The sequence below is a fragment of the Hemitrygon akajei genome, chromosome 3 (genome assembly GCF_048418815.1).
Source record: "Hemitrygon akajei chromosome 3, sHemAka1.3, whole genome shotgun sequence".
Taxonomy (NCBI): Eukaryota; Metazoa; Chordata; class Chondrichthyes; order Myliobatiformes; family Dasyatidae; genus Hemitrygon; species Hemitrygon akajei.
The window spans coordinates 101030758-101055223 of NC_133126.1; the positions used below are offsets into that span (position 1 = coordinate 101030758).

General features: G+C 41.8%; 1 protein-coding gene across 2 annotated transcripts in view; it reads left to right on the forward strand.

The window, feature by feature from the left end:
• Nucleotides 1-24466, forward strand: part of cdan1 (codanin 1) — a 217538-nt gene that overhangs the window by 56692 nt on the left and 136380 nt on the right. For both annotated transcript variants that reach the window (XM_073040499.1, XM_073040500.1), the window contains exons 7-9: nt 4437-4557; nt 20602-20711; nt 22565-22654. In XM_073040499.1, coding sequence (XP_072896600.1) covers nt 4437-4557; nt 20602-20711; nt 22565-22654 — 321 coding nt within the window. The remainder of the gene's footprint in view (nt 1-4436; nt 4558-20601; nt 20712-22564; nt 22655-24466) is intronic.

A 24466-nucleotide genomic window follows, 5' to 3' on the forward strand; every position in this document is an offset into this window, starting at 1 on the left:
TCTCTCCAATCTTTCAACATATGACAGTCCCTTCATCCCGGGAATTAACCTTGTGAACCTACGCTGCACTCCCTCAATAGCAAGAATGTCCTTCCTCAAATTTGGAGACCAAAACTGAACACAATACTCCAGGTGTGGTCTCACCAGGGCCCTGTACAACTGCAGAAGGACCTCTTTGCTCCTATACTCAACTCCTCTTGTTTTGAAGGCCAACATGCCATTAGCTTTCTTCACTGCCTGCAGTACCTGCATGTTTACTTTCAGTGACTGATGTACAGGAACACCCAGATCTCGTACTTCCCCTTTTCCTAACTTGACACCATTCAGATAGTTATCTACCTTCCTGTTCTTGCCACCAAAATGGATAACCTCACATTTATCCACATTAAACTGCATCTGCCCACTCACCCAACATGTCCAAGTCACCCTGCATTCTCCTAACATCATCCTCATATTTCACACTGCCACCAGCTTTGTGTCATCTGCAAATTTGCTAATGTTACTTTTAATCCTTTCATCTAAATCATTAATGTATATTGTAAATAGCTGCAGTCCCAGCACTGAGCCTTGTGGTGCCCCACTAGTCACTGCCTGCCATCCTGAAAAGGACCCGTTAATCTCTACTCTTTGTTTCCTGTCTGCCAACCAATTTTCTATCCATGTCAGTACCCTACCCCCAATACCTTGTACTGTAATTTTGCCCACTAATCTCCTATGTGGGACCTTATCAAAGGCTTTCTGAAAGTTGAGGTACACTACATCCACTGGCTCTCCCTTGTCCATTTTCATAGTTACATCCTCAAAAAATTCCAGAAGATTAGTCGATCATGATTTTGCCTTTGTAAATCCATGCTGACTTGGACCGATCCTGTTACTGCTATCCAAATGTGCCACTATTTCATCTTTTATAATTGACTCCAGCATCTTCCCCACCACTGATGTCAGGCTAACTGGTCTAAAATTCCCTGTTTTCTCTCTCCCTCCTTTCTTAAAAAGTGGGATAACATTAGCTATCCTCCAATCCTCAGGAACTGATCCTGAATCTATAGAATATTGGAAAATGATTACCAATGCATCCACGATTTCTAGAGCTACCTCCTTAAGTACCCTGGGATGCAGACCATCAGGCCCTGGGGATTTATCAGCCTTCAGTCCCATCAGTCTATCCAACACCATTTTCTGCCTAATGTGAATTTCCTTCAGTTCATCCATTACCCTAGGTCCTCTGGCCACTATTACATCTGGGAGATTGTTTGTGTCTTCCTGGTGAAGACAGATCCAAAGTACCTGTTCAACTCGTCTGCCATTTCCTTGTTCCCCATAATAAATTCACCCGTTTCTGTCTTCAGGGGCCCAACTTTGGTCTTAACTATGTTTTTCCTCTTCACGTACCGAAAGAAGCTTTTACTATCCTCTTTTATATTCTTGGCTAGCTTACCTTCGTACTTCATCTTTTCTCCCTGTATTGCCTTTTATAGTTATCTTCTGTTGCTCTTTAAAAGTTTCCCAATCCTCTGGCTTCCCGCTCACCTTTGTTTATTATATTTATTCTCTTTTATTTTTATACTGTCCTTGACTTCTCTTGTCAGCCCCCTACTCCCCTTAGAATCTTTCTTCCTCTTTGGAATGAACTGATCCTGCACCTTCTGTATTATTCCCAGAAATAACTGCAATTGTTGTTCCACTGTCATCCCTGCTAGGGTATCCTTCCAGTCAACTTTGACTGAAAAGAAAAATGGCAAATTCCCTTTGGGACATATTCAGATGACTGTGCAGGCCAAAGGATGACAGGCTCAGGGGAACTATCAGTGCTTCCCCCCACCAAAGTCCAGATATTCTGCAGTGTGTGGTTCACCTCCTGTCATTGCCAAAGCCTCTGCACCATTCACAAAAACCCAAGTCAGGTGTGTGAGGAAATACTTTCCATTTGCATGGATGAGTGCATTTCTGCTTAAGACTCAAGAAGTTCAATGTCACTCAAAAAAGCAACATGTCTGATGTTCCATCAACCATATGAAACATTCACTCAATCTACCACTATGGCACAGTGGGTGCAATAGGTGCTACCTACACAGCAGTTTATCACTGAGATTACTTCCAGAGCACATGCCAGGCCTTGACCTCTGCTGCCCAGAAAGATGGAAACAGCAGGTGCATGAGAACACCAATCTGTCATCATCACCAGATTTTTAAATTGAAGCTTTTCTTATGCAGCTGTTATGTTGGCTTAAAGGCAACACACACAAAATGCTGCACAAACTCAGCAGGTCAGGCAGCATATATGTAGGAAAATGAACAGTTGACATTTTAGGCCAAGACCTTCCATCAGGTCTGAAAAGAAAAAGGACAAAATCCAAAATAAAAGGGTTGTGGGGTAGTGATCAGCATGAGCTGGCAGGTGTTAGGTGAATCCAGGTGAGAGGGGGAAGGGAAAAGGACAGGAAAGGGGCAAAATTGGGAATGATGTTCAAAGTAAATTCATTATCAAAGTACAGGTGTGTCACTATATGCAACCCTGAGATTCATTTTCTTGCGGTATCACAGTAGATAGAAAGATCATAAGGCATACACCTGAAGACAGATAGACAGCTCGTGTTCAAATGACAAACTATAAATGTAAACAGAAAAAAAATAAGCAATAAATATTGAGATCATGAGGTGAACAATCTTTGAAAATGAGTCCATAGGTTGTGGGAACAATTCTGTGTTGCGCGAATGAAGTTTATCTCCCCTGGTTCAAGAGTCAAATGATTGAGGGGCAATAGCTATTAGAACCCAGTGGTGTGGGTACTGAGGCTCCTGTACTTTCCTGATGGCAGCAGTGAAAAGAGAGCATGACCTGGATGGTGGGGGTCCTTGATGGATGCTACTTTCTAGTGAGACCACTCCTTGTAGATGTGCTCAGTGGTGGGGAGGGCCTTACTCATGATGGAATAGACTGGACTGTACTCGCTATATTTTGTAGCTTTTCTGTTCAAGGGCATTGGTGTTTTCATACCAGGCTGTGATGCAACCAGATATGAGAAAGTGGGAGGTGGTGGATGGAAGAAGCAAAGGGTTGAAGAAGATGGATAACAGACCGAGGAGGAATAGGGTGTAGTTGGTTGTATCTAGTGCAGGAGCAAGCCTTCGTCCACATTTGGCTCATGATGTGTTAGATGGAGCTTGGGAGTAAAGTAGGTTTTCATTTCCAGTTTCGGAAATTTATGTTTTTGGAACTTTCTGGTAACATTTCTCCACAAATTATCAGACATGAAATGAAATGAGCCTGCTTAAAACGGAGAGTTCATTGTCTGTACACTATTATCAACTGGACTACACAGAGGGAGACTGGCATGCTTGGAGAGTTCTCTTGAAAGGTTATTGATGTGAAACATTAATTCTGTTTTCTTATCCATGAATACTGTTTGATCTGCTGAGTACTTATGGCATAATCTGCTTTTATTTCTTAGATGGTTAGCTGATGTCATTTGTGAAGCTAGGGGCTGCAGATTTATAGCTAGAGGAAGTATGAACTGAGAACAGCTAGATTTCCTGGTCATATTGCTAACATTAAACCTCCTGATTTCCTTGGCTGCATAAGTCTAGGGAAAGCACTGAACTCATGAGACTGAGACTGCGCTCCTGCTCTAAACCCCGGTTTGTGTGGATCTGTGTAATTTGCTACCCTGTTACAAATTAGTGCCAGAAATAACAGACAGTACATATGATTAAAGGAATTATTTTTATGAATCTTGACTAAAGGGTTAGTAAAGAAAAACAAAAAGACAAGGGCCCATTTTAATTGAACAGTCAAATGTGCACAAGTTGAAGCTCAACTTGAACTTCTCTGTCACTCAAGTGCTGGGCTCTCGGTCAATATGAAAGCACACACCTCCTTCCGATCATCGCTCATAATCCATCTCGAACAAACGGGTCTCCCACTGGGTCCTATCCTACGACTGGTTCTCCCCAGCATCTTCTCTCTTCATATCCCACTGAAGCAAAAAAAACCCCCAAGAGCAACCTTAGTGTCCCTCACTAGAGAAACCTCCCCTCAGCTGTCCCACCCTAATTGGATAGCACCGATTACTCCTCATCCCTTATTATCAACAATAAACCATACAGGCTGAAAACAGAACAGACTGCTCTTACAGAACTTCTAAATGAAATACATACAGCATAACAGCAAAAATATGAACTGGGCATTACACATATAAACATGGTTACATGTGCTGATATTGAATGAAGAGTAAGGTAGAGCTTGTGGTGATGGAATCCACAGTTGGTTAGTCTGCTCATTTAGCTGTTGAGAGTCATTTCTTGCATAGTGAAGAACGATTGGTGGCTGTGATCTGTGGCATAAATATTAAGGATGTTTTAAGAAAAACCTGTAAAATGGATACAATAATAACTACGCACCTTGAATGAATTAATTATTATTTTACTTTTGGTAGGTTGATTTCCTACTTAGATAAAGGTACCATAAGGCTTCTTGGAGAGAATGACCGAATTGGCATGTTCTCTGCTACGTTACGTGACCAGCTGAACTGTGCCCATGAGACTTGTACTGCCCAGGTAAGATAATTCAGCCAGATCTTTACTTTTGTTTTCTTACCTGAATGGTAACCTGAATTCATTAGTTTAACTGGCTGCTTGTTTAAATTTTCCCATGAGTAGATTTCATAGTGACTTGACATGTACCATACTGTTACTTATTAATTCTTATTTCCTGCTTCCCAGTACTTGAATTAAGTTTTAACCTTGCACCTTCCAAGTGAAACTTCAGTAGGAAGAAGTGATGGTTAGAAAATATAAGTTGCTGCCAATCAGCCATTGCTGAATGGCCATTCACACCAACTATAAACTATCTGTACACCCTAAATAGAGTTTACTATTTTTTCCTGGCTATATTATATCTATAAGACTTCATGTATGGAACCAAAAGAAATGGAGAAGATCTTAAATGGGTTTTTTGCATCTGTATTTACTAAGGAAACTGGTGAGTCTATGGAAATAAGGCAAACAAGTAGTGAGGATATGGAACCTATACAGATTAAAGAGGAGATGCTTGCTGTCTTGAAGCAAATCAGAGTAGATAAATCCCCAGGACCTGACAGAGTATTCCCTCGGACCTTGAAGGAGACTAGTGTTGAAATTGCAGGGGCCCTAGCAGATATACTTAAAATGTCGGTATCCATGGGTGAGGTGCCGGAGGATTGCAGGATAGCTCGTGTTCTTCAGTTGTAAGGCTCTAAAAGTAATCCAGGAAATTATAGGCCGGTAAATCTGACGTCAGTAGTAGGTAAATTATTGGAAGGAGTACTAAGAGATAGGATCTACAAGTATTTGTATAGACAGGGACTTATTAGGGAGAGTCAACATGGCCTTGTGTGTGGTAGGTCATGTTTAACCAATCTATTAGAGTTTTTCGAGGAGGTTACCAAGAAAGTGGATGAAGGGAAGGCAGTGAATGTTGTCTACATGGACTTCAGTAAGACCTTTGACAAGGTCCCGCATGGGGGGTTAGTTAAGAAGATTCAGTCACTAGGTATACATGGTGAGGTAGTAAATTGGATTAGACATTGGCTCAATGGGAGAAGTCAGAGAGTGGTAGTGATAGTGGAGGTCTGTGACTAGTGGTGTGCCACAGGGATCAGTGCTGGGTCCATTGTCATTTGTCATCTATATCAATGATCTGGATGGTAATGTGGTGAATTGGATCAGCAAATTTGCTGATGATACAAAGATTGGAGGTGTAGTGGACAGTGAGGAAGGTTTTCAAAGCTTGCAGAGGGATTTGGACCAGCTGGAAAAATTGGCTAAAAAATGGCAGATGGAGTTTAATGCAGACAAGTGTGAGGTATTGCACTTTGGAAGGACAAACCAAGGTAGAACATACAGGGTAAATGGTTGGGCACTGAGAAGTGCAGTAGAACAGAGGGATCTGGGAATACAGATACATAATTCCCTGAAAGTGGTGTCACAAGTAGATAGGGTTGTAAAGAGAGCTTTTGGTACATTGGCCTTTATAAATCAAAGTATTGAGTATAAGAGTTGGAATGTTATGGTGAGGTTGTATAAGGCATTGGTGAGGCCAAATTTGGAGTATTGTGAGCAGTTTTGGTCACCGAATTACAGGAAGGACATTAATAAGGTTGAAAGAGTGCAGAGAAGGTTTACAAGGATGTTGCCGGGACTTGAGAAACTGAGTTACAGAGAAAGGTTGAATAGTTTAGGACTTTATTCCCTGGAGTGTAGAAGAATGAGGGGGAGATTTGATAGAGGTGTATAAAATTATGATGGGTTTAAATAAGAGTGAATGCAGGCAGGCTTTTTCCACTGAGGCTAGGGGAGAAAAAAAGCCAAAGGACATGGGTTAAGGGTGAAAAGGGAAATGTTTAAAGGGAATATTAGGGGGGGGGCTTCTTCACACAGAGAGTGGTGGGAGTGTGGAATGAGCTGCCAGTTGAAGTGGTGAATGCAAGCTCACTTTTAATATTAAAAAAAAACTTGGCCAGGTACATGGATGAGAGATGTATGGAAGAATATGGTCTCGGTGCAGGTCAGTGGGACTAGGCAGAAAAATGGTTCGGGCCAGCCAAGAAGGGCCAAAAGGCCTGTTTCTGTGCTGTAATGTTCTATGGTTCTATCTTCAGTTAGTTAAATATTAGAGGCAAGGTACCAGAGTTGTGAAGATGTGGTAAAGCAAAGAGTAGAAACAAGTTCAGAGAGAAAGGTATCAGGATGGGAAACATCAAACCCACTGTGACAGAAAGAAAGAGGTAGCAGCCTAAGAGTAAATTGCTGGACAAGGCTGAAGGTTACAAAAGTAATTGGAGGGTGAAACTAAATGCTAAATTCCTAATTTTACAAAGCATTCAAAGCAAAACAGATGAATTGGTAGCATAACTAGAAATAAAACTGATTTGACTGCAGAGTAGATTTCATAGTGACTGAGCATGTCATGTACAGTTACTTATTAGGACTGAATATTGAAGGGTTCATGACATTAAGGAAGGACACAAAGTTAAGATGGAGGAGTGGCTATATTAATTAATAATGGTCAGAGCATTAGAAAAAGATAACCCAAGTAAATTAAGGTGTGGATGTGTTTTGAATGTAGGCATTCAAGTCTAGAGATCAAGAACGCTACAAGAGATGCAGGTATGATCTCTGGAAAGCTATCTCATAGGTGAGGTGGAGATTCCTGATTAGGCTGGAATCAACGAGGGATGCTTGACAGCTGTGGCAGGGTTTTAATTCATAACCCCTAAAAATTTAAATCTTGCGATATAAGGGCAGCAGAGCTTTGCTTCCAGATGAGCTGAATACATTTTATGTTTGGTTTGATCACCAGAACAGGGAGGCGATGTCTCCCAGTGATCCTTTGGTCTCAGTATCTGAAAATGACGTGTGGACTGCCTTCAAGTGAGTGAATCCAAGGAAAGCATCTAGTCCATATGGGATACCTGGCTGAGTACTGAGACTTGTGCTGACCAACTGGCTTGTGTATTCATGGATATTTTAAATCTTTAGCTCTTGTAGTGTGTGGTGCCCAAGAAGAGTGTGGTAATCTGTCTCAATGACTATCACCCAGTGGCATATACATCTACAGTGATGAAGTGTTTTGAGAGGCTGGTGTTGAAGCATATCAACTTCTGTCTGAGTGACGACTTGGATCCAGTCCAATTCACCCACCGGAACAACAGGTCCACAGCAGATGCTATCTCATTAACTCTTCACACAATTCTGGAACATGTTGACAGCAAAGCTGCACACATCAGGATGTTCCTTATTGATTATAGCTCAGCATTTAACACCATTATTCCCTCAAAACTAATCAGTAAACTTTAAGACTTGAGGCTCAATACTCCCTGGGGCAATTGAATCCTGGATTTCCTCAGATGTAGACCACAGTCAGTTTGGATTGGCAAAAACATCTCCACAATCACCATCAGCAAAGGAGCACCACAGAGTTGTGTGTGCTTAGCCTCCTGCTCTACTCGCTTTACCCCTATGTGTGGCTAAGTACAGCTCTGACACCATATACAAATTTGCTGATGACACCGGTGTTGTGGACTGTATCAAAGGTAGTGATGAATCAGCATTCAGGAGGGAATTTGAAATATTGTCTGAGTGGTGTAATAACCTTTCATTCAATGTTAACAAGACCAAGAACTGATTGTAGACTTCAGGAGAAGGAAACCAGAGGTCCATGAGCTAGTACTCATTGGAGGAGTAGAGGGGGTAAGTAACTTTAAATTCCTGGGTGTCACTATCTCAGGTGACCTACCCTGGACCCATCATATGAGTCTTTGGTTGTTCATTGAAATCCGATGACAACGTCCACTCCTTTAATGGTGAGATCTTTGATGACTATACAGTCCTATCCTGGACCCAAAAACTCTGTTGCAGGTGAGACATGTATATGTGGTAGTGGTGGTAGTGATGCAACCATGGCTGCATTTCTCCTGGCTCTCTTCTGCTGTCTTCTGGTTGTTCATTCCACCTCCAGAATACCCCATCCCTACATAGCTGTCGCCAAGTGATACGGTCAGCAGCAACATCCTCCAGGTCCTCGGGTCTGATCTTGCACTTCCTTAAAGTATTCTTCATCTGATCTTTATAGCGCTTCTTCGGCCCTGCAGCTGAGTGTTGACCATGATGTAGCTAGCCGTATAACACTCTGCGGGGTAGCCAACATGGGGGCATCCTTATCACGTGCCCCAGCTATTGCAGCTGACGCTGGGTGATCATGGCCTCAATACTTCTGCAGTTGGTCTTTACAAGTATTTCAGTGTGAGGCACCTGCTCACGCCAGGTAATTCCCAGGATGCGCTGAAGGCAGCTTATGTGGAAGCGCTCAAGGACTTGATGTGATGGCTGATGGTTACTCAAGCTTCACAGCTATAAAGGAGGGTGGTGACACAGACCGCTTGGTATATGGCAACCTTCGTGGATGGACGAAGGTCCTGTTTTGAAAGACTCTACGCTGAAGTCTCCCAAAAGCAGCTGATGTCTGTTTAAATTTTAAATCGCAGCAAGAGGCGGAGAGGGAAGAGGTAAAAGAAGTTCGGAGAGAAGCTGTTTTTTAACTGATCGTGGCAAAGAGGCTGAACTGCGCAGGCGCGCCAAAGGTTTAAAAAAGAAGATCGCCATATACAGTGGTCATCGTCGGAGTGGACTGAGGCAGAGTTAGATGGCTTTGGCTCAATCAGGCTTCGGCAAGAACAGGCAGAGGCGAGGTTTGAACGGGGCTTCGGTGAGAACAGGCAGAGGCGAGGTTTGAATGGGGCACAACTGTGCAAGCGCGTGAACTGAGGCAGCAGGAGAATTTAAATAGCGAGCAGAGACAGTACAAGCTTCACTCCAGGTGAGGTAAGGCTGGGTAGGCTCCTTTAATTAATCTAATCAGATTAAAAGTAGGTAATGGAGGCAGCAATTAGGGCAGTTGAATGCTCCGTTTGCAGTATGTGGGAAGTCAGGGCGAGCACTGTTGTCCCTGATGACTACACCTGCAAAAGGTGCATCCAGCTGCAGCTCCTGACAAACCGTGTTAGGGAACTGGAGCTGGATGAACTTCGGATCATTCGGGAGGCAGAGGCAGAAATAGACCACAGTTTCAGGGAGATAGTCACCCCTAGGACTCGGGAGACAGGTAGTTGGGTGACTGCCAGGAGAGGGAAGGGGTATAGACAGGAAGAGCAGAGCACCCCTGTAGCCATTCCCATCAACAATAAGTATACCGTTTTGGATACTGTTGGTGGGGATGACCTACCAGGGACAAGTTGCAGTGGTTGCGTCTCTGGCACCGAGACTGGACCCTCAGCTCAGAAGGGAAGGTGGGAAAAGAGGAGAGCAGTAGTGATAGGGGATTCAGTAGTTAGGGGGACAGATAGGAGGTTCTGTGGAAGAGATCGAGAATCCCGGATGGTCTGTTGCCTCCCTGGTGCCAGGGTCCGCGATATCTGGGATCGAGTTCTCCGTATTCTTAAGAGGGAGGGTGAGCAGCCGGATGTCGTGGTCCATGTAGGGACCAATGACGTGGGTAGGAAGAGTGAGGAGGTCCTGAAAGGTGAGTTTAGGGAACTAGGTGCCAAGTTAAAGGACAGGACCTCCAGGATAGCAATCTCAGGATTGCTTCCAGTGCCAAATGCAGGTGGGTTTAGAAATAGTAAGATAGTGCAGATCAACATGTGACTGAAGACATAGTGCAGGAGGGAGGGCTTCAGATTTATAGATAATTGGGCAGTTTTCCAGGGAAGGTGGGACCTGTTCTGGCGGGACGGTTTACATCTGAACTGGAGGGGGACAAGTATTCTTACAGGTAGGTTTTCTAGAGAGGCTTCAGTGGATTTAAACTACATATGAGGGGGGAAGGGGAACCAGAATGTAGGAACTGATGTATAGGAGAAGGAAGAAAAAGAAGACAGTAAAGTTCCTTGTACTGTTAGAGATAAACAGAGAGGAAGAGGTGGAGAATTTCTTAAATGCATTTATTTTAATGCTAGGAGCATTGTAAGAAAGGTGGATGAGCTTAGAGCATGGATTGATACCTGGAAATATGATGTAACTGTTAGTGAAACATGGTTGCAGGAGGAGTGTGATTGGCAACTAAATATTCCTGGATTTTGTTGCTTCAGATGTGATAGGATCTGAGGGACAAGAGGGGGAGGTATTGCGTTGCTTGGCAGAGAAAATATTACAACGGTACTCTGGCAGGATAGATTAGAGGGCTCATCTAAGGAGACTGGGTGGAATTGAGGAATAGGAAAGGTGTAGTAACACTTATAGGGGTGTATTATAGACCACCTATTGGGGAGTGAGAATTGGTGGAGCAAATTTGCAAGGAGATAGCAGATATTTGTAGTAAGCACAGGGTTGTGATTGTGGGAGATTTTAATTTTCCACACATAGACTGGGAAGCCCATAGTGTAAAAGGGATGCATGGTTTGGAGTTTGTTAAATGTGTGCAGGATAGTTTTTTGCAGCAATACATAGAGGTACCACCTAGAGAAGAGGCAGTGTTGGATCTTCTGTTAGGGAATGAAAAAGGTCAGGTGACGGAGGTATGTGTTGGGGAATACTTCGGGTCCAGTGATCACAATGCCATTAGTTTCAATCTAATTATGGAGAAGGATAGGACTGGACCCAGGGTTGAGATTTTTGATTGGAGAAAGGCTAACTTTGAGGAGATGCAAAAGGATTTAGAAGGAGTGGATTGGGACAATTTGTTTTATGGGAATGATGTAATAGAGAAATGGCGGTCATTTAAAAGTGAAGTTTTGAGGGTACAGAATCTTTATGTTCCTGTTAGGTTAAAAGGAAAGGTTAAAAATTTGAGAGAGCCATGGTTTTCAAAGGATATTGGAAACTTGGTTAGGAAAAAGAGAGATACCTACAGTAAATATAGGCAACATGGAGTAAATGAGGTGCTCGAGGAATATAAAGAATGTAAGAAGAATCTTAAGAAAGAAATAAGAAAAGCTAAAAAAAGATACGAGGTTGCTTTGGCAAGTAAGGTGAAAATAAATCCAAAGGGTTTCTACAGTTATATTAATAGCAAAAGGATAGTGAGGGATAAAATTGGTCCCTTAGAGAAACAGAGTGGACAGCTATGTGTGGAGCCGAAAGAGATGGGGGAGATTTTGAACAATTTCTTTTCTTCGGTATTCACTAAGGAGAAGGATATTGAATCGTGTAAGGTAAGGGAAACAAGTAGGGAAGTTATGGAAACTATGAAGATTAAAGAGGAGGAAGTACTGGCGCTTTTAAGGAATATAAAAGTGGATAAATCTCTGGGTCCTGACAGGATATTCCCTGGGACCTTGAAGGAGTTTTAGTGTAGAAATAGCAGGGGCTCCGACAGAAATATTTCAAATGTCATTAGAAACAGGGATAGTGCCAGAGGATTGGTGTATTGCTCATGTGGTTCCATTGTTTAAAAAGGGTTCTAAGAGTAAACCTAGCAATTATAGGCCTGTCAGTTTGACGTCAGTGGTGGGTAAATTAATAGAAGGTATTCTTAGAGATGGTATATATAATTATCTGGATAGACAGGGTCTAATTAAGAACAGTCAACATGGATTTGTGCGTGGAAGGTCATGTTTGACAAATCTTATTGAATTTTTTGAAGCGGTTACAAGGAAAGTTGACGAGGGTAAAGCAGTGGATGTTGTCTATATGGACTTCAGTAAGGCCTTTGACAAGGTTCCGCACGGAAGGTTAGTTAGGAAGGTTCAGTTGTTAGTTATTAATATTGAAGTAGTAAAATGGATTCAACAGTGGCTGGATGGGAGATGCCAGAGAGTAGTGATGGATAACTGTTTGTCAAGTTGGAGGCCGGTGACTAGTGGCGTGCCTCAGGGATCTGTATTGGGACAAATGTTGTTTGTCATATACAGACATTTGTACATTAATGATCTGGATGATGGGGTGGTAAATTGGATTAGCAAGTATGCAGATGATACTAAGGTAGGTGGCGTTGTGGATAATGAAGTAGGTTTTCAAAGTTTGCAGAGAGATTTAGGCCAGTTAGAAGAGTGGGCTGAACGATGGCAGATGGAGTTTAATGCTGATAAGTGTGAAATGCTACATTTTGGTAGTAATAATCCAAATAGGACATACATGGTAAATGGTAGGGCATTGAAGAATGCAGTAGAAGAGAGTGATCTAGGAATAATGGTGCATAGTTCCCTGAAGGTGGAATCTCATGTGGATAGGGTGGTGAAGAAAGCTTTTGGTATGTTGCCCTTTATAAATCAGAGCATTGAGTATAGGAGTTGGGATGTAATGTTAAAATTGTACAAGGCATTGGTAAGGCCGAATTTGGAGTATTGTGTACAGTTCTGGTCACCGAATTATAGGAAACATGTCAACAAAATAGAGAAGATTTACTAGAATGTTACCTGGGTTTCAGCACCTAAGTTACAGGGAAAGATTGAACAAGTTAGGTCTTTATTCTTTGGAGCATAGAAGGTTGAGGGGGGACTTGATAGAGGTATTTAAAATTATGAGGGGAATAGATAGAGTTGACATGGATAGGCTTTTTCCATTGAGAGTAGGGGAGATTCAAACAAGAGGACATGAGTTGAGAGTTGGGGGCAAAAGTTTAAGGGTAACACGAGGGGGAATTTCTTTACTCAGAGAGTGGTAGCTGTGTGGAACGAGCTTCCAGTAGAAGTGGTAGAGGCAGGTTTGGTATTGTCATTTAAAGTAAAATTGGATAAGTATATGGACATGAAAGGAATGGAGGGTTATGGGCTGAGTGCGGGTCAGTGGGACTAGGTGAGAGTAAGCATTCGGCACGGACTAGAAGGGCCGAGATGGCCTGTTTCCGTGTCGTAATGCGGCTCTGGATGTCGTTGTCAATGCCGCTATCCTCAGAGAGAATGCTCCCAGATATTTGAAAGATGGCACTACTGACAGCTTTTCATCACCAACAGTGAAGGCAGGTAGGGTGGATGGGTGGAACACTGATACTCCATTGGCAAACCACTTCTGTCTTGGTGGTATTGACAGTCAGCCCATCCTGCTGTACGCTCTCACCGCCACAGCAAGGACAGTCTGAAGATCCTCCGGAGTATGGGCTACAAGAGCACACTCGCCTGCATACTGCAGCTCCAAGACCTGCTCTCTATGGAGTGTGGTAGTTGCGTGGAGCCTCCTGATGTCAAAGATGTTGCTATCTATTCTGATGTCCACTGCCACACCGCTGCTGTCTTCAATCTCATTGTGGAGAATCTTGGTAACAGACAAGAGGAAGATGTTAAAGAGCACTGGCGCTAGCACACAACCCCTGCCTCACCCCTGTGCGTACAAGGAAGGGCTTGGACTCTTGTCCTATGGTCACCTGAGCAGTCATCCCGTTGTGGAACTGGCGGAGGATGTTAACAAATTTATTGGGACAACCAAACCTGAGGAGGACATCCCATAAGAGCTCTCTTTGCACAGTGTCGAATGCTTTGGAGAGATCGACAAAGGCCATAAACACTCCTGATGTTGCTCCCGGCACTTTTCCTGAAGCTGCCGGGCTGTGGAGACCATGTCGATCGTGCTCTTTAATGCACACTGCGATTCAGGCAGCGTTGACTTGGTGATGTTGCTGATGAGCCTCTGAAGCATCACCTTAGCCAGGACCTTTCCAGCAACAGAAAGGAGTGCACTATATGCCCCTACTATTGCCACAGATGGCCTTGTCACCCTTGTTCTTACAAATGATAATGATGTTTGCATTTCTCCATTGCTGTGGGATGTTCTGATCAGTCCAGGCCTTGGTGATGTACTGGTAGGGGGTGCGCATACACATGTACCCTCCGTTCTTCAGTAACTCAGCAGGGATATTGTCAGTGCCAGGGGACCGGTTGTTCTTAAGGGAATGGACAGCTGATAGAACCTCCTGGAAAGTTGGTGGTAGACTGTGGTCATGGATTGGAGGAAGTTCAGGCAGTTCATCCAGGATGGTGGGGTCTGCGTTATAGACCTGATTAAGCAGGGTGTTAAAATGCTCAGCCCACCTCAACAGAATGGTATTCTGATTCTTCAGAAGTGTTGGATCATCTGCTGTTTTCAGGGGAGTAATGCATCGATTTATTGGGCGGTAGATGGTTTTGACAGCATTGTAAAAATAATGCATGTCATTATTATCGGCAAAGGACGGGATTTCATGTGCCTTTTCAGTCCAGCCTCATTTTGTATGGCCCGTATTGCCTTTTGCACTTTCCTCTGAGCTGCCTGCCAATGTTGCCTGATGCTAGTGGATGAAGGGTTATCTAAAGTTGCCCGGTGTACTTTGTGCATTGAGTTATTGTCAAACCAGTCTTGGTGGTTCCTGCTGTTATGGCCGATGAATTGGGCTGCTGCCTCATAGAGTGCAGAGCTGATATAGGTCCATTGTTGTTCCATGGTATTTTCCGAACTCACCCAAGGTTCCAGCTCCCTTAGTTTCTCAGCTGGGACGCGTCAAAACTCACTTCTTGCTTCTGTATTTCTCAGTCATTTGCAATTTAGCCACTTTTTATTGGGTTTTTGCAGTGGCAAGGGGGTCGCACTTCCATATGGAGCTTGGCCACAATCATATGGTGGTCAGTCCAGTACTCTGCACCTCTCATGGTGATGAGAACATCCTTGATGTCACTACCTCTCACAATGCTGAAGTTGATGATATGAGTATAAATGCAAAGAAAGCATGACAGTGCCTCTACTTCCTCAGGAGTCTGCAGAGATTTGGCATGTCATCAAAACCCTTGGCAGACTTGTATAGAAGTGTGGTAGACACTGTGCTGACTGACTGCATTACAGCCTGGTATGGGTACACTACTGCCTTTGAGTGGAAAATTCCACAAAAGGTACTGGATTTGGCCCAGTACATCATGAGTAAAACCCTTCCAATCACTTCCATCTACATGAAACATTACTGTAGAAAAGCAGCATATATCATCACAGATTTCCCCCCCACATCCAGGCCATGCTCTTTTCTTACTGCTGCCATTAGGTAGAAGGTACAAGTGCCTAAGGATTCGCACCACCAGGTTCGAGAACAGTTACTACCCCTCAACCATCAGGTTCTTGAACAAAAGTGGATACCTACACTCATTCTACTTCAGGTGTTCCCGCAAATGAAACTTTAAGGACTCTTTATCTTATTTCATGCTCAATATTTATTGCTGTTTATTTACAGTTGCAAGAAAAAGTTAATGAACCTTTCGCAATTACTTTCTACATTAATTTCGCATAGAATGTGGTCTGATCTTCATCTAAGTCACAATAATAGACAAACACAAATCGACCTAAACTAATAACACACAAATTATTGTACTTTTCATGTTGTTGTTGAACACATTGTTCAATCATTCACTGTCCAGGCTGGAAGAAGTATGTGAACCCTTGTATTTAATATTTAATAACTGAAAGAACCTCCTTTAGCAGCAATTACCTCCACCGATTTCCTGTAGTTGCAGATCAGACTTGCCCAATGGTGAGGAGGAACTTTGGACCATTCCTCCTTACAAAAATGTTTCAGTTCATCAGTATTTCTGGGATACCTTGCATGGACAACCCTTTTCAGGTCATGCCACAGCAAATCAATTGGGTTAAGTTCTGGACTCTGACTTGGCCATTCCAAAGCATGAATTTTCTTCTTTTTTAACCATTCTTTTGATTTACTCTTGTGTTTCGGATCATTGTCTTGATGCATCATCAAATTTCTATTAAGTTTCAGGTGATGATACCCTAATATTCTCCTGTGAAATGCCTTGATAAAATTTTGAATTCATTGTTCCCTCAACAATTATAGCTGTCCAAGCCCTGAGACAGCCAAACAGCCTGAAACCACGATGCTTCTTCTGCCGTTCTTCACAGTTGGGATGAAGTTTTGGTGTTGATGTGCAGTGCCCTTTTTCCTTCAAACATAGTTGTGTGCATTTCTGCTGAAAAATTCAACTTTTGTCTCATCTGTCCGCAGAAGTGTTTGTCCCAGATTGTCCCAGAAGTGTTGCGAAACATCTAGGCAGTCTTTTGCAAACTTGAGACATGCAGCAATGTTATTTTTGGAAAGCAGTGATTTCCTCTGTGGTGTCCTTCCACGCACACTATTCTTGTTTAGTGTTTTTCTTGTAGTGGACACATGAACAGAGACTTAAGAGATTTCTGCAAGTCTTTTGCTGTTACCCTTGGGTTCTTTTTCACCTCCTTCAAAATTGCATGGTGTACCCTTGGTGTTGTCTTTGCAGGACACCCACTCTTAGGGAGAGTAGCGACAGTGCTGAATTTTCTCTTATTTGTAGACCATTTCTCTTACTGTGGATTGATGAACACTCAGGTCATTAGGAATACTTTTGTAGCCTTTTCCAGCTTCATGAATATCTATTCCTCTCTGAAATTATTCTAAGGTCCTCTGAAAGTTGTTTTGATTGAGGCATGGTGCACATAAACAGATCTTTCTTGAGAAGAGCAGGCTGTCAGTACCATGGCTTTGGGTATCTTTTTTTAAAGTGCAGGGCACCTCTACAAACCATACCTCCAATCTCATCTCATTGATTGGAACACCGGACTCCAAATAGCTTTGTAGAAGATGTTATCCAGAGGTTCACGTACTTTTTTGGACCTAGACTGTGATTCCTTAAATTATGTACACAGTATTGACGAGAAGAAGTAGAATTGTTTGTGTGTTATTAGTTTAGGCAGATTGTGTTTGTCTATTATTGTGACTTTGGTGAATATCGTAAATGGTGAATTTACATTTTATGAATAATTAATACAGAGAACCAGGTAATTGCAAAGGATTCACAAACTTTTTTTTGCGACTGTATATTTGCATTTGCACAGTTTGTTGCCCATTGGCCCTGCTTACAGTTATTGTTCTATAGATTTGTTAAGTATGCCCACAGGAAAAGAATTTCAGGGTTGTATGTTTGCGACATGTATGTACTCTCGTAATAAATTTTACCTTGACTTTGAATCTGCTTGGTCCCATCGACCTGCACCTGGGCCTATTGACCTGCACATGGAGTATAGCCCTCCATAACTCTGCCATCCATGTACCTATCCATATTTATGGAGTGATAGAACACTACAGCACAGAAACAGGCCATTTATGTTGCTGTAGTCTATGAGAAATATATCTTGTTGCAAATGTACACAATTCTACATACCTCACGTTATGAAAAGGACTGTCAAATGATTTTATATTGTTGCCCTCTTTATTTAAGAAATCTGGCTTGTTGCAAAAGTACATAATTCTACATGCTGCCTGCCCCAGTTGGAAAGGAGAGAGGTATAATTAGGAATGTGGATAGAGAGTGAAATAGAAGGAAGCTGAAACGAACAATCTCCTTAACTCTGACTTTTCAGCCTCTTTGTCTCTTGCTTCTAATATTGCATATGACACAAAAATTGTGAGTTATGGATAGTGAAGAAGTTTGTTAAAGAATGCAGGCTTGTCAAAGCTTGCCTCACATTGTGATCAGAGCTGTTCATTGCTGGTCTTAACTCCTCTTCTGACAGTTCTCCACAATTCTGAAATCCTCTGGTTATTTTTTTGGAAACTAGATTCAAAGAGTAATCCAGCACAGAAATGGGCCCTTTAGGAGAATGGGTCCATGCCAACCACAGCATCCTCCATCCCAATTGCTGAATTTGGCCCATAACCCTCCAAGCCCTTCCTTTCCACGTACCTGTCCAAATGCCTTTTAAATGTTATATTTGTACCCTCCTCCTCCACGTCCTCTGGCAGTTCATTCCAGGTACTCGCTACTCTCGGTGAAGAAGTTACTTGTCAGATCTCTTTCAAATTTCTCCCCTCTTATCTTACATTCGTGAAATCTAGGTTTGGACCCCCCCCCCCCCCCCCACCCCAACTCTGTGGAACAGGCTGATCTTATCCACAGCTCTCATAATTTTGTAAACTTCTGAGGTCACCCCTCATTCTCCTGTGCTCCAGGGATTAAAGATCTAATGTGGTCAGCCTCTCCCTATAACTCAGGCACTCCAGTCCAGGCAACATCCACATAAATTTCTTCTGCATCCACTCTAGATTGACAATATCTTTCCTATAACATGGTGACCAAAACTGTACACAATACTGCAGGTGTGGCTTTATCAATGATTTGCGTAACGGCAACATAGTGTCCGTAATCCTAAACTTGATGTACTGACTAATGAAGGCCAGCCCGCTAAATGCCTTCTTCACCACCTTGTTTACTTGCACAGCAGCTTTCAGTCAGCTGCGCACTTGGTCTCCCAGATCCCTTTGTGTCCACCATTCATACTACCAGTCCTGCTCTGGTTTGACTGTCCAAGTTACGTTGCCTCACACTTATCTAATTGAAATCCATTTGCCACTCATCCACCCATCTCCCTATCTAATCAAGATAATCTGTAATTCATTGTAACCTGGTTCCTATTGTTACATACCCCGTAACTGGGTGTCTAACCAGCAGAGAAAGAAGAATTCGTTGGAGTCTGGTGGTACTATACTAAAGGTGTTTATTAATAAAAATAAGCAAAACCATATCAATAATGCAAATATACATATAAAACCAGTTAGCAGTAATAAACCGAAAAGTGTTGGAATAATAATAATCAATAATAAACAAGCTCTATCGATGTCTAGGGGTAAATAAATTGTCATAGAAAAGTATAAAGTTCAGTTCATGAGTGCTGATGTAGTTATGGTTGTTTTGTAATCAGAGAGAGAGAGAGTGAACGAGATGTAACAGCTACAGTCAGGCAAACCTTTCTTTGCTTTCTTAATCCGTCGTATCGGTGTGGTCATTCAGTTATGACCTCTCCGTCCTTCTGCTAGACTGTTCTTCTGTGGTGGACTCGTCACTCTGGCATGAATGGACACACACACAAGTCCCCACCGGCCCTGCTTTAACACTGATAGCCTCAATGACCGACCTCCTGGTTCGGTCTTCGAAGCCCCCACCTTTCTTGTGGGTTCCAACACTCAATCAGTGTCCACTGGCGTGTCTGGAGGGTGTCTCTCCAGACCTGTCTTTTTATCCCTACTACGGGGACTCAGCTATCCATCACTGCTGAATGACTGTGTCCATCAAGTAAGGCCACTCCTTCAGTCCACTGAGGAATGTTTATGAGCAAACTATTGTCCTTGCAGCGAAACAGTAAATAATTCAAAAAGGAGTCACAATACGGTTAATCAGCAATTTCCCCCTCTCTCTTATCTGTCGCCGATGTTCTTGCTTGTTTTTCCATCTCTCTTTCTCATGGTCAGCATAGCAACAGTAATAGTTCGTGTTTCTCGGGGGGGATGGTTAACTCTGTACCCCATTGTCCATCAGGTCTGTTCATCACTCATAACACTATCAACAAGAATCCCTAAATTAATATTGTCAGCAAACTTGGTAATTGTTCTATCTACATTCATATTCAAATTATTTACTTAAAAATGAATAAGAAGTCCTAATATTGATTCCTGTGGCACACTGCCAGACACAAGGTAAATCAACCTTCAAATTTATTATCGAGCCAATTCTGAATCCACCTCTCTAGCCCCTCATGAAATCCATGTGATCTGACCTTTCATATCAGCTTGCCAAGTGGAACCTTGTTCATATACTAAAATCTAGATGGTCAACATCCACTGCCCTACTTCTGTTGCTTTAGTTGCCTCTAGAAAAACCAAGAGATTTGTATTATATGACCTTCCATGCACAAAGCAATGCTGATTATTCCTGATTAGACTTTGACTGTAGACCTTGTCCCTCAGAAATCCCTCCAATAACTTCCCTACAACTGAACTCCTGCTAACTGGCCTGTAGTTCTGGCTTGTCCTTGCTACCCTTCTTGAACAATGGGACAACATTGGCCATCTTCCAGTCTTCTGGAACTTTGCCATGGTCCAAGAGTGCAGCAGATAGCTTTACGAGGGCCTCTACGATTTAACTTTTCTACATGGAAGTCACACAGAAACTTGTTAAAATGCCTTGTGATAAATGTTTAAAAAAGTTAGCAAGTTACTTCACTGTCACTATATTTCATGCTACGGGCAATTAAACAACCTTAATGATTTGTGTCTATATTTCAGATGCCTGTTTCTGACAATGTTCAGTTGAGTATAATCATATCATTTTAATGTTAGCTACTTCTTGTTTTTAGGTTTCACTTGTGGTTCCTTCAGTCATACCATCTGTTCCATTTGAGCCTGAAACTGACAATCGATCTAATTTTACCAGTGACAGAGCCTTTCAAAATTTTAAGAAGCAAAGGTACAGAGATTGTTTTCTTGTATAAATATAATGTAAACATCGCATCATGATTTCAAAGCAGAAGATGCTGATAATACTGAGAACATCAGGCAACATTTGTGGAAGGAGAAACAATTAATGACTCCTGTCTGAGATTTCTCAGAACTGGCAAAGATAGAAAACAAGTTAATTTTTAGTTGCAGAGAGATGGGGGAGGAATGGATGTGACAAAGGAATTATCGCAGATAAGGTCAGGACTTGGTTGTCTTGGGGATGATAAATGTAGAGATCATTCAGTCGATAGAATATTGGAAATGAATAGAGAGTGAGAATATAAAGAAAAGCACATAAAAGAATGTTGAAATTGTAGGACTGTGGGGTATTGCACCAGTTCAGGGTTTTGGTTATGAAGATAGAAATCTGAACCAATCTCACAGATGCATGTATCATAGCAAAAATGGCCAGTTCTGATACAGAGAGCAAGTTTTCTAGTGAAATGGAATTCAATTTGAGTCCAAAAGCTGTATGCCCAGATGGAAGATGATGCTCTTTAAGCTTGAGTCTCTCTATTATATTGCAAAAGGTCAGAGAGGAATGGAGAATTAATGGAGGATTTCCAGCATCTGCAGATTTTCTCTTGTTTGTGTTGGAGAATTAGTTTCAGGCAACAGCTGAAGCTTATTATTCCTGCAGACTGAACACAGGACCTCCACAAAATGTTAAGACCAGATGCAATTCACTAGACAAAAGTTCAAGTGAATCATTTCTTCATCTGGAAAGGATGTTTGGGTCCCTGCATGGTAGGAAGGGAAGAGTCATAGGTCAGGGAATGTTTGGTGAGGATAGAAGAGCAGACCAGGGAGTCACAAAGAAAAGATTCCTTTCAAAATACCAATGGAAAAGCTAGTGAAAGGTGATGAAATCTGACAGACATTGTGAAGGATGATCTATTGAAGGTGTACACTGATGAGATGGAAGGTAGGAATCTTGTGAACTCTTCTTCCTGGTGATGGTTCTAGGAGGTGAAGGGTGTGAGAACAGAAATGTAGGAAATAGATGTGGTCAAAGGCATTGTCCACTATACTAGAAGAGAAACCTTGGTTTTTCAAGAAGAAAGCCATTTTAGAGACACCTGGGTGTAAAGTTTCATCATTGGAGCAAATACTGAGGAAGAAAAGGAATTGGGAAAATGGAGTGTTGGCCTCACGAGAATTCGTTGATGTCATTTGTTTGCCGCATTTCTTTCCTTAGTAAATGGTTAAAAGTATTGTTAAAAGATTTTAAAAACAATTATGTATTTATTTATAATAAATTAATACTTAATAAAAAATGTACCATATTTTAAAGTATGCATAAGGTTCTATAAGAATGCATTATAAAAATGCAAAGTGCCTAAATGTAGAGTATTACTAAACTTCAATAGTATTACATGGAATCTGAAAGATATTGAAATGGCCCATTTGGAGTGTATAGGTTTTGTTGGCTGAAATGCACCATATGAACCTCCTTCCACTACTTTTATTTAACAGAACTTTTATTTATCTCTGTGTCTGTAATCAGCTTTACACCAAATACATTTGTGCTATTTGCTAATGTATAATTGTGAATTTAACATCTGTCCTGCTCTGCTTAGATTAATGAAGATTTTCTTGATTTCCATAATCAATTACTATAATATATTTCTGAGTATTGTTTTAGTCTCCATCCTGCACTGTCAATTCCCTTAGCCTTACAAAGTTAAATCTTTGTAATTATCTTGAAATGTGTTTCTTGATGTAAATCTATTTGTAGATGATCAAATTTACTCTCTGTCAAAGAATGTGCAAAAGGAATGTTTTAAGATTGAAGAACATCATTCATTCATTATCTTCCAGAGACATCTTTTATGAGCTGCTGCGTGAATGGGAGGATAAGCATTCAAATCCTGGTTGGGAGTTTGAGAGAGCAATGGGTCTTCGAATCAGGTATCACCATCTCAGAATTAGAGAAAGTGTATACTGCAGAAGTTTAATGGACTCAGCGTGCCTTTGCCAGTCTAAAGAGAGCCACCCAGTCTGATCTTTACTTTGTATGCTGGTTTCTTGAACCCACAGGTCACAGCTCTTCAAGTTCGCATCCAAGTTTTATTGATCTATGTTTCTGCTTCCACCACCCTCTTACACATATGTTTTAAACGTCTGCCATCTGGGGAAAATAATTTTCCTCACCTCAAATTCCAGTTGATTAGTTACTTTAAATCTAATGGTTTCCATCCCTTCTGTGAAAGGAAATCAGTCCTTCCTGTTTACTTCTTCTCAGTCTGATATCATTTTATACATCCCAATTGTGTCTGCCTGCACTTCTCTGTTCTATTGAAATTAATGCCAACTTTGCAATATTTCTTCTTAAATGCAATTTTCCAATCCTGGAACCATTCTCATAAGTTTCCTTTGTGCCCTCCCTTGTGAGGTCACATCTTTGTATTGTTATTTGTATTTTAGAGATGCATCATGGTAACAAGCCCTTCTGGCCCAATGAGTCTACGCTGCCCAATTGTACAATGTGACCAACTGATCTACTAACCTTTACTTTTTGAAGTGTGGGAGGAAACAGGTGCACCTGGAGGAAACACAGTCAGGGGGAGGATGTACAAACTCCTTAAAGACTGGCAGAACTGGTGCTGTATGTTACCCTCTACACAACCGTTGTGACCTAGTACTATACACAATACTCAATCTAAGTCCTAGCTGGGCTTACATACGCGGGTAGAATATTTTTGATCTTTTATTCAGCCCCTCAGTTGATGAAGAAAGTTACATATTTCTTTTTGACCCCAACTTTTAAGGATCCACGAATGTTTACTCCACTGACTCTTGGTTCTTCCACACCACTCAATGTCCTTCAGTTTATTGTGTATTCCCTTGTTTTGTTGATCCTTCTCAAATGTCTTATCCTAATTCTTTGGAATGGATTCCATTTTCTTTTTTTTTGTCTAACTTATTAAACAATCTATTCCTCCTGCAATCTAAGCTGAGCTCCTCACTGTCAACCATACAGCCAAATTTTGTTTCATCGTCACTGTGCTTCCAATAATGAAATTATTAATATGTATAGTTGCAACAAAACAGTTTGGCAATGCTAATTCTCACTGATCTATGGGTTTAAACTAAGATGTTTGTTGTGGAATAAAACTGAAGGTTGTTAGACTCCCTGTTTAAAATGCTCCAAATCTGTATCTGAAATAATTACTATGGTCTGGTTATGTGATTATCCTTCCCCTCAGACCAACAGTAGAATTTCCTGGTCCTCCCAGGCCAGGCAGAGGCAGATTTAAACCCTCAAATCTGGCTTTATTAGAGTGGTGTAGAGATTGAATTTGACAGTAGATAGATATATTGGAAAGTTAAAGACAAAGTGTGTCATGGAGAAAGCCTCTGTATATTTGTAAATTTTTGTACATGTTTGTTTTCATGTTTTTTTGTAAATACATTTTTTCTTCACAACTTTTGGGCAGCTTTTGCATTTTTTTCAGCTGGCACCATATAAAACGCCTTGTACTAAGGTGCTATTCTGGCTAACCATCTTTTTTTTTCAACTGGTGACCCATATCAGGCATGCTTACCTGCACCTGATAGCAAGGTGTGACAATGGTACTGTGTAAAAGTCTTACTGTATTTGTATAGCGAGTTTGTGGGAACAAATGATGTTGGGAATGGTGAAAATGGAGTACTGCTGGAGTGGTGTGGGACAGGTGGCAGAGAAGGACTGGAGGGGTTGGGAGTGGGGGCATATGCAGC